This window comes from Octopus bimaculoides, chromosome 7, assembly GCF_001194135.2.
Source record: "Octopus bimaculoides isolate UCB-OBI-ISO-001 chromosome 7, ASM119413v2, whole genome shotgun sequence".
Taxonomy (NCBI): Eukaryota; Metazoa; Mollusca; class Cephalopoda; order Octopoda; family Octopodidae; genus Octopus; species Octopus bimaculoides.
In genome coordinates, this window is record NC_068987.1 from 1792301 (window position 1) to 1804268 (window position 11968).

Genomic DNA, 11968 nt, shown 5'->3' on the forward strand with positions numbered 1-11968 from the left:
TATATATATATATATGCACGGTGCGTACGTGTGTATGTTTGGTTGTCCAATCATATCTCTTCACATGTTTTGAATTCACTGTTTATACTCTGTCAGTGTTTTTGCCACTGATGACATTTCGGAATTGATGTGTGTCCGTCTGTCTGTCTTTATGCATGCATGTATGTGGATGTATGTGTGTATGTGTCTCTTTGTTTGTTTGTATTCGTATATGTCTGTATTTATTATATAAATAGATGTATATATATAGTTATCAGTGCTTCTACATATAAATTTTGTCACTTGTATAATTTATAGGCGTATAAGTGTGGATAGATGGCGGGGAGGAGTGTGTTATTGTTAGCAGTGAGAGCGTGAAACGGTAGAACCAAAAGATGAATGAGTAACAATAGAGAGACGAGGGTTTCAAATTTTAGTACCGGCAGGAATTCGTCTCTATTATAACATCGTAATGTAGCATTGTATGATATTGAAATTCTTAACACGGTTTACGTGGCTGTAGAATACGTTCAACTCTGTCGATACGATAACCATCACGCTTGATATTCAACATTATTGCCCCAGGGGGCAACACTAGATACCACATTGAAGCATGGTACAATATAATGGGGTATATCAAACTATAGACAGTGTACTCTGTACTCGGAGTATGTACTCGGAGAAATACAGTTAATTATCAATAGTCCACTTGGCTGTAAATATTTGTGTCAATGACCAAGGAACATAACTGTCAACGGCTCAGTCTATGTAACGGTAGAAAGGTACCACACTTTATTACTATCAATACCGACTCTATAGCCGAGTCTAAAGCACCAAATTGGTCAAGCCCTAGTCGTTTAATATAAGCTTGACTTTTGATTGTGAGGTCCTCATTTCGATCTCACGACTTGGTATTTTAGGCGAAGTTTCTTTTAATATAATCTCAGGTCAATCAAATTTGGGGAAGGGGAATTGTCTTGGCGGAAACTGGTGGGAAGCCTGACGGATGATTTCCAGTCGCGATTTTGTTACAAATTCTGTTTTACATAAACTCTATCTGAGAATCATTTTAAAGAATACACAAACACACACACACATACACACACACACCAAACATACACACACGGACGCGTGCGCGCGGGCACACACACGCTAACACACACGCATACTCATGCACGCACGATTATACACACATACATGCATGCACACGCATACACACGTATACACAGTTGCATATACATATGCACGCACGCACACACACACACACACCACACATACACACACGTACACGTGCGCGCACGCACACACACACACACACACACACACACACACACATACACTAACACACACACATTTTCATACACGTGCGAGTACACACACATTACGATGCAACGTCTTCTGCGCTTAGCTAACACCAGACATGTTGCATTTGGAACTTAGTAACAGCTGAAAGTGGGTATGAATGTTGCTGCTGATACGAGTCCCGTGGCCGTTGGAGCTTTTATTCTTATCCGCCTTCACAGAGTTAACTTCACTACGAAGTACTCAGGTTTCGAACTCGTATCCGATCCTTCAAAGACGTCTTTTTGGATGCATATCAATATAAACCAATCAAATCAATTCCAGACGTAGGTCAGCATTGGTGTTATTCTATTGGTCACCGACATACGAAAGTTTGACACAATATTAATCTCTATGCATTCATTCAAAAAGTTGAGAAACAGAACAACGAACATTTACGCGATTTAAGTTTGAAATATATTTGCAAGGGGAATAACTCTATTCTTCTAATTCAGAGTTGTCTTTCTTGAATATATTTTTCGGGTTTTAAACTTTAAATTTCACTTACACCGTTGAGGAAAATAGCTGCACAATTAAATAAATAAATAAATAAACAGACAGACAGACAGACAGACAGACAGACAGACTGACAGACAGACAAGCAGACAGACAGATAGATAGATAGATAGATAGATAGATAGATAGATAGATAGATAGTAGACAGACAGATAGGCAGACACCAGATAGATAGATAGATAGATATATAGATAGATCTGTGGTGAGACGTGTAAGGGGATGGAGCCCTCCAGGTCTGAAAATATCTCAGACTCCCTGTTTATAACAAACATTGCTTTTAAGTCATTAAAAAGATGAGGGAACAAAGTGATATATTTACGTTCTTGTGCATATATGTGTATATGTGCGTACCTATCTGTGTGTGTGTGTGTGTGCCAGTATGTTTGAATAGTTGTATTCGTATCAGCTGCCTCTTTCTCTGTGCGTTTCTGTGCGTGTGTGTGTATGTGTAAATATATATATGTATGTGTGTGTCTATTATGTATGTGTATGCTCGTGTCTATCAGTGGCCGTGTTAACATGGAACTCTTTCCCATCCTGGAGTGTTAGGTCTCCCTTCACAATTCACTTTTGATCGTCAACAGATCCGTGGAATTGTGAGGACGACCACGAAGAATGTCGAGAAATCATGCGACGTGGCCGTTGTACGAAGGAGGGGGGAAAATACTACCTCCATTGTCAACGATCGTGTGGACTTTGCGGTAAGGAAACCTCATCCAATAATTCTTCATTGTGACCCGTTTTTTTTTTATAGGTGGCGGAGTGGTGCTGGTGGGGAATGCTAGCAATGGTGGACGGACATACAGACTCAGCCGTGGTCACCATCATTCTTACAGACATTCATATACACATACATACGTACACACACACACACACACACATATACATACACATAAACATACACACGCACATGCATATATACATACATACATTCACACACATATACACACATACATACATACATACATACATATATACACACATATATATATGTATGTATGTATGTATATGTGTATGTATATATATATATATATATATATATATATATACGCATGTATGTATGTATAAGAACGCTGGGTTTGTTTTAGTAAGATCATAGCAGACTGACTCGTCCACCAAATCCATCACTGAACATTGAGCATTTGTAAAACATTCCAGTGATTCTCCATTTGAGGTTCCTGCTTTGAACAGATACACAGAATCGCATACGTGCATGTAGCACACTTACACACGCACATATTTGTGTATGATATGTGTTTGGGAAATATGCATGATACACACAAACACACACGGACACATTCCCGTTCCTTATAATACCTTCACGAATATTCACACACTTAATCACGCAAACGAAATTATGCGCACATACCCCTAACCGATCAATAAACAGAGACGCATCTACACATACACATTCATAGACACACGTACAAATATATACAAATGCAAGCGCTTACAACACACGCACGCACACACACACACAGAGGCACTGCATGCACACACGATGATTTGCAAGTAGAGAATCTACTATGAAAAAGCATTGATGGACTCGAGCCTTCGACTCGACTTTTACCTCTGTCACTTCTGATAATGCAATTTGCTATCGATTAGCCGCTTCGATCTCTATTCCGACCTATAATAAGGCTATTGTTTATCAACAATCTGACCTAGGGTCAATATTGATAATATTAGATCACGGGGTGAGGGTAATACAGATTCCTTCTGTAGTACAAACTTTTACGAAGACAAAACCAAATGGAACAAAGCATCCAAGAATAAATTCGTCGAAGGAAACATACATACAAGCATACATACACACAAGCGTAAGACCAATTCTTCTAAAACAGACTCAAAGCAGACTTAGAAGAGAATGGGAAATCATTGAAAAGGTCACGAACAGCGATGAAAGAACTTGGACTAACAAACAACCGATTAGTTGTTTAATCAATACATTAAACAAATGCTTGATTAGTAAGCTGGTTAGATATTTAACCGATTGAATAATAATAAAGAAGTAATACTGAACCAGTGCATGTATCATTTTTATTGTCGTAATGGCCCTCCCAAAACTCAGCAAGATTAAGATATTAAGTTAAGACCAAATACTGCTACGATAAAGTACATATATCTAATAATTAAAGACATGTTCCAGTAAATTTGAAACATATTTGAACCTGTAAAGGCTTTTCACTTCAGTTTGTCGTGGAGAAAAATAATTCTTGCCTAAGGCAAAAACGCGGCCTCTATTGGACTCAAACAGATTCGAACTGGTCTTAATTTAGTTTACGCATCACCGCTTTGTATACTTACTCAGTAGATTAATAATTTAAATTTTCAAAACGAAAAATTATCGAAGTATTAATGTAATTATTATTTAATTTTAGAAATTAGCACTCGATATTATATTACTAAATGCACTAAAACGGTATAACAGATGGGAATGTCATGGACGGAATATCTATGATCATCGCTTCTACAACTGGCCGAGGGTTAAACACCTCCAACATCAACAGCTACAAACAACTCCCTACAACAACAAAAAAACAACAACTGAAACATCAATAAAAACACAAAACATTTTGTCAATATTTCATTTGAGATTTTTACAAAAAAAAAAATATTTTGTAAATATTAATGTTTTTTATCGATTTATTTGTTGAAAATATTTGTAATTGAATTCATCAACAATTGTTCATTAGTCATTTGAAATTTTTAAAAGTAATTACCAATAATGTTGTTGTTGTTGTTGTTGCTGTTGTGCTGACAATGACAGTGTTGCTTTTTTTATTTTCTGTTATCGTTGTTTTTGTTAAAGTTTTTTTTTTTAAGTGCTGGAGACTGCACCGCTATTTGTGACTTTGAAAGCGCTTTCAAAGTGCTTCCATTATTTCACCATTAATCTCTGTTATCGTAATTCATGAGCTTTATATTGTAGTTGTCGCTATTGTAGTGGCTGTCTTTGTTATATTTATCATCCATAGTTTAAGAAATACAACAAAAGTTTCTATTCTTGGACTAATAATTTGGTTCATCTTGAATAACCTCCAGAGCAGTGTTCACCGTTAACAAGGATGTTCATCGCCAAAGTGAACATAGATATTCAATATGTGTATAAATGTGTACTCATAAAACTACTACATACGAGTAGGAGTGGCTGTGTGGTAAGAAGCTCGCTTACCAACCACATGGTTCCGGGTTCAGTCCCACTGCGTATTCATGTTGTAGATGTTCTTGTTGTTGTTCTTATGGAATTTTACTCATATTATTTTAAGTGCAAATTTCGACTTCTACTTTTATATCTCCCCACCCTGCTCTTACACAAACTCAGCCCCTCTCAAAGAAACTAAATGTAAAACCTCCGAAGGTTGTACGTTCGAATCTGATGGTTTGCATTCAAATGGAATCTTTCCAGGTGTCCGCGAAGAGAGTAAACAACGGTGCGAATTTGCTGACAAATATGTCGGCAAATGGATGTTGTATGAAGAAGAATACAATGAACAGGTCGTCATTAACAAAACACACATCAGTTTCTCCAAGCTAGGATCTTTCCGATGTGAAGAATTAAACCCATATAAGGAGAAATATAAAGTATCATCAGTGTTTCCTAATGGATGGTAAGTAGGGCTCCTGGCTTTCTTTATTCCGTTTTTCCTTCTTTCAGTTATATATTTTTAAATTACGGAGATGTACTTGCATAGCAAGTCACCTGATATGAGATCGTGTGCTGGAACGAAAACAATTGCAGCGTGGAAGGTGTTTATTAGCCATTTAAGAAACACGCGAAAACAGTTAAATTCACTTCAACATTTAAATTTAATTTGTCAAAATACTTTCGTCACTTTGAGACTGCGACCTGTTCACTGACAAATTTCTAAGATGCAGCACGGAATTTCGTCAATGAACAGGTCGCGGTTTCAAAGCGACGAAAATATTTTGACAAATTAAATTTAAATGTTGAAGTGAATCTAACTGTGTTTGTGTGTTTCTTAAATGGCTTATAAACACCTTCCACGCTGCAATTGTTGCTAAAATTAGTTTTATTTAAAATTCTTTCACTTACAAAGTTTTCAACCAACATAAAAATTTCTCGTGTATGTGTGTGTGTGTGTGTGTGTGTGTGTGTGTGTGTGTGTGTGTGTGTGTGTGTGTGTAATCAACAGATGAGATCCAGAGATGCTCAACGTAGGAAACAGTAGCGTTCAAATGATTTAAACTCAGCGATAATGATGCAACTGAACGAATAAAACCGATCGGGTTTCATTTATAAAATATACATACATAGGCGCAGCAGTGGTTGTGTGGTAAGTAGCTTGTTTACTAACCACATGGTTACGGGTTCAGTCCCACTGCGTGGCACCTTGGGCAAGTGTATTTTACTATAGCCTCGGGCCGATCAAAGTTTGTGAGTGGATTTGGTAGAAGGAACTGAAAGAAGCATGTCGTATATATATATATATATATATATATATATATATGACAACCGATGCTGTTGTGTTTACGTCCCCGTAACATAGCGGTTCGGCAAAACGGACCGATAGAATAAGTACTAGGCTTTACAAAGAATAAATCCTGGGGTCAATTTGTTCGACTAAAGGTGGTGCTCCAGCATGGTCACAGTCAAATGTCTGAAACAAGCAAAAGAGTTAAAGAGAATATACATGTAAATGAAGAGAAACCAAAAGACTCTATGTATTACTGATGATGAACATTCATGGATGTATATATAGATATCCGTATAGTAATGGAGCAGATTAGCACAGAGTACAAAATACGTTTTGTAAAATACATCTGCCAACATTATAGCGTAATTCTGAACTCCCAGAAACAGCTGTTGGAAATGATATATCGTACCTTCTTCCCTTAGCACCGTGTATATAGGTGTACACATTCATATGTATATATGTATATATGTGTGTGTGTGTGTGTGTGTGTATACATACATATATGTGTGCGTGTATGTATGTGTATTTTATATGCATGTTATTGTTAATGCTATCTCTATTATTTAACTAACAAGATTATGAAACAGCTGTAGATATATATATATATATATATATATATATATATATATATATATATATATATATATATATATATATATATATATATATATACATATATATGTACGTGTTTGTATGTACATATGTATGTACGTATGTATGTATGTATGTATGTATGTATGTATGTGTGTATGTATGGATAGATAGATAGATAGATAGATAGAACATCTGCTATCAATTTAATGCATCGTTTCTCTTTTTGTCATTTCAGTTCTCAACGCTATACTTGCATAGAATTCAATCGCAGAAACAATAACCTACTGCAGTATAGAATAGGTGAGTAATGGTTAAACTCTGCGTCACTGTTGTTACTCCGAGTATCGTTGTTTGTTAAAAAGTATAATACTTCCTCACTTACCTTGAAAAATCTGCTAAGATGTTCGTTTTCTAGTAAAACACTTACTGAGTTTCATTGCATGAAATATCTCCATGTGTGTGTGTGTGTGTGTGTGTGTGCGCGCGCTCTGTCGTGATTTCTAAGATTCACAAAAATGTGCTAAATTAAGCGAGAGATGAATGTTGATTTAAAATTTTGGTACAAGGCCAACAATTACGGTAGAAAGGGTAAGTCGATTATTACATCGATCCTACCGTCCTCAACTCATTCTTATTTGCTCGACCTCGAAAGAATGAAAGGCAAGTTCGACCTCGGCAGAATTTGAACTTGGAATTAGTTCCGAAATGCCACTAAGCAGTCTGCTCGGTGTGCCAGCCGTTCTGCCAACGCACCGCCTTAAGCTAAAGATAAATGTTTTCATTTAATAACGTTGTTGCCACCAAAACGATTTATAAACTTTGGAAAGATCGGGGAATAGTTTTTGAAGGTATGGGTTGGAGTGAATCTCGAAGCACATATAATCTATAAATAAAAAAAAAGTCGAGGAGAAAACGAACCCACATCGCCTATAGACAGAGCAGACACTCTACCATTGGATCGAAGCAATCCTTCGAATTTCTATGATTTAGAAACTGTATTCTTACTCGCAAACGCCTGTTGTACCTACAGAAGATGTGAGTTCGATACCCACGGCTGGCCTTCATTTTTTCCCATCCAAATATTTACATTCTATTATTTCTAGATTTGTGCTTTGAGACTCAGTTCTACAAAAGAGTTCTTTAATAAATACAGAATTTATATGCGAGCTAATATAAACATCATAAGCAGGCAGTACTGCAATTGGACGGATCCTGTGTTTATCAAATGGTGCGCGCGCGCGCGTATGTGTGTGCGTGCGTGTGTGTGAAATGAAGCTGTGGCACAAGGGACGATATGAATTTACAAAAAGATGAGAAAAAATATCGGATGCAGACAAGCTATATCCCTCGTCATTTATTGACCAAATATCATCACGGTCTCGACAACTTCGGACAATTGTGTCCACTTGAACGGTATAAGCAACATAAGCTGATGAGGTGTAAACTTGTGGACATGAAAGACGAAGAGGGACAAGAATGGAGAAAAATAAGGAGAAATGATGAGGTCCGTCGACCCAATGGTAAATATGTACATGTAGGTATTTGTATATATGCATACGTGAGTCTATATTTATAATAATTGATATGCATCGTTCATAGGCGAGTGCGCTTATGTATTACTCTTTTCTACTCTGGGCACAAGGCCCGAAATCTTTGGGGGAGGGGGCCAGTCGATTAGATCGACTCCAGTACGCAACTGGTACTTAATTTATCGACCCCGAAAGGATGAAAGGCAAAGTCAACCTCGGCGGAATTTGAACCCAGAACGTAAAGACAGACGAACTACCGCTAACCATTTCGCCCGGCGTGCTAACGTTTCTGCCAAGCTCCTCGCCGTCTTATCTATATGTATTATTGAAAATGCAATGCATTTACAGCGTATTACTCTCAGTTTAAAGTTACATCAGACTTGTACAATATGAAAGGAATATTAGCATCTTTAGATTCTGCTCAAGAAATACCATGGAAAATGTTTTTCTTTTTCTTTTCTTTTCTTTTCTTTTTTTTTTATTTATTTATTTACAGATAGTTTATGTCATCTAGAATTATTTCAATCAGCAAAAGGAGATCTGGTTTCAAAACACGTGAAAAGATAATATTAAAAAACGGATAATTATCTATTTGAAAATAAACAATTCGAGCGTTTTGTATATCAGGTCATACGGAGAAAATGGAAAGTAAGAAAGCAGAAGATTTAGCAAAAGTTGTAGAAATAAATAGGAATAAATAGTTCTGGATTAGTTTTCAAATCTATTTCCAATAAAACCATCTAGCAAAAACAATTGTAGAAATTGAGTAGAAGAATGATTAGGTAAACTATCAAAATTTATCTTGTATCATCTGAACAATATCTTTTATTTGATACTGTATATAGATAGATAGACAGACAGACAGTTAGATGGATAGACAGATAGACAGACAGACAGACAGACAGGTACATAGACAGACAGGTACATAGACAGACAGACAAATAGATAGATTATGCGGCGAGCTGGCAGAAATGTTAGCACACCGGGCGAACTGCTTAGCAGTATTTCGTCTGCCACTGCGTTCTGAGTTCAAATTCCGCCGAGGTCGACTTTGCCTTTCATCCTTTCGGGGTCGATAAATTAAGTACCAGTTACGCACTGGGGTCGATATAATCGACTTAATCCGTTTGTCTGTTCTTGTTTGTCCCCTCTGTGTATAACCCCTTGTGGGCAGTAAAGAAATAGGTATTTCGTCTGCCACTATGATCTGAGTTCAAATTCCGCCGAGGTCGATTTTGCCTTTCATCCTTTCGGGGGTCGATTAAATAAGTACCAGTTACGCACTGGGGTCGATATAATCGACTTAATCCGTTTGTCTGTCCTTCTTTGTCCCCTCTGTGTGTAGCCCCTTGTGGGCAGTAAAGAAATAAGATAGATAGATTATGCGTGTATGTAGAGGTGCGTGTGGGCGTGGGTAGGGGCGCACTGCACATTTAGCAATCAGATAAAATAATGCAGACGATATTGTTACATAACTTTATTATAGGTTTCGATCGTTTTGAATAGCTAGAGTAATTATTTCGTCAGTATAGACATCGGTCTGCGGAAATAGAATTGTTGTCAATCCATACAATAACTAATTCATTAACTTGAAAATTAATGAAATATATGCCTTCTGCTATTCTGATCAGTTATTCTGAAAGTTATTATGGTAGCTTTTGAGAATTTCCAACAAACATATTCTGTGATGGGTTTCTGCTTGCAGAATATCGGAGCAATAAGCATTAAATGTTTCCCTATCTGACATAATTCAGTTGATGGACATTATAGATGACTGCCACATTAGATTACCTCTTTTGATTTCATATAAACTCGCCACTGTCACAGTCCTGACAGGTCAAGAAGTTACCAAATTTTATTGTATGTCTGAATCGAAGAAAGGAAGCTTTTGGAAGAAGAATTGCCAAGATGTTGGAGTTTAGTACTATAATCCCCAAACGACTGCAATGTAAAGGGTAGTACGAAGATAGGTTAATGCAGAGAAGAGCTTTTAAATTAAGGAAAAACGTAGAGGTCGTTCTAATGTATCTTGTACTTGTTTCAGTCATTAGACTGCGGCCATTTTGGGGCAGCACCGTGAATTTTTAGTTGAATGAATTGGCTCCAGTATTTACATTTTTAAAGCTTCATACATAGTCTATTTCTCTGTTATACCGAACTGCTAAGTTAGGAGAATGTAAACACACCAACACCGGTTGTCAGGTGGTGGTGCAGGACAAACACAGGTTCCAAAATACACACACACACACACACACACATATATATATATATATATATATATATATATATATATATATATATATATATATATAAATTAACAGAATGAGATAAAAATCCAAGGTTGTGAAAGATTTCAGAACATTTATAAATAAAAGGTCTTACAGCTGTTTCCGGGATATTTTATATATCACTTCATCGGAGACGGTGTGAGAAAATGGTCAAGCAATAGTTATTCTAGCTATGAAATAGAGAGTGAAGTGGGGGAATGAAAATAGATGTGAGATATGCAGATATATATATATATATATATGTATGTATGTATGTATGTATGTATGTATGTATGCCACACCGGTTTAGCAAACAGAGGTATATTTCGGACTGAGTTGTCGTAAATACCATGAAACAGGTATGATGGCCACAACTTGTCTTTAGCTCTAGATTGAACTGGATATAAAAAACAATAGGGACAATGTAATCAAATGAATTATGATACATTTTTAGAAATATTTGCTTAATCATCCCTGGAAGAATGGAGACTAACATCTACATAGCTTAGTATCGAACGCAGAACATAAAGTTATTTAACGTGATATTTTAGTGTTTCAACATTGCAGCGCCCGTTGGTGACGTATTGTTATGTGATATACCGGGTACGCCAACACAACAGGACTATATACGGGTCACGTGGAGAGGAGGGGAAGCAATCCTTGATTGAATGACGAATTGAGAATATTAACGAGGGTCAAACCCTACCCAACCCGCACACCTTATGTAATTAAACCATAATTACACAATTAATTAGACCACACAGGTACATTTACTAACATATAAACATTTACAAAGACATACACAGATACACAGATATATAAGCATTCACAATACACAATATACAAACACAGACGTACGCACACAGATATACATACAAATGCGCGCATACACGCGGGCGTTCATGCAGGTTCGTATAAATAAATATATACATGTATACGCTCACGTATTCATACATGTAGGAAGATATACACATATACACCTTTTAGAAATACTTTATTTTCGTTAAATATTTATATCACAATATACATAATAAAAACCAGCCGCCATGTTTACAGGAGCTGATACACTTTTATAATGGAGTGTATTCAGAATGGGTGTAGAATAAGGTCAACTGGTCTACCACAAATATGGCGTGTATATGAGTGGATGTGTGAATATAGATATACATATGTATCTATATATATGCATATATATATATATATATACATATATATATATATATATATAGATATATATATATATATATATTTGTGTGTGTGTGTATGTATATATAAATTGATATATATAAATAGATATATGTAT

At 36.3% G+C, this 11968-nt stretch overlaps 1 protein-coding gene across 1 annotated transcript in view; it reads left to right on the top strand.

Annotated features, from left to right (window-relative positions):
* LOC106872790 (uncharacterized) overlaps positions 1 to 11968 on the top strand; it is a 108979-nt gene that overhangs the window by 46444 nt on the left and 50567 nt on the right. Inside the window, exons 7-9 of the mRNA XM_014919900.2 lie at positions 2421 to 2537; positions 5246 to 5447; positions 7105 to 7169. Of these exons, the coding sequence (XP_014775386.1) occupies positions 2421 to 2537; positions 5246 to 5447; positions 7105 to 7169 (384 nt within the window). The remainder of the gene's footprint in view (positions 1 to 2420; positions 2538 to 5245; positions 5448 to 7104; positions 7170 to 11968) is intronic.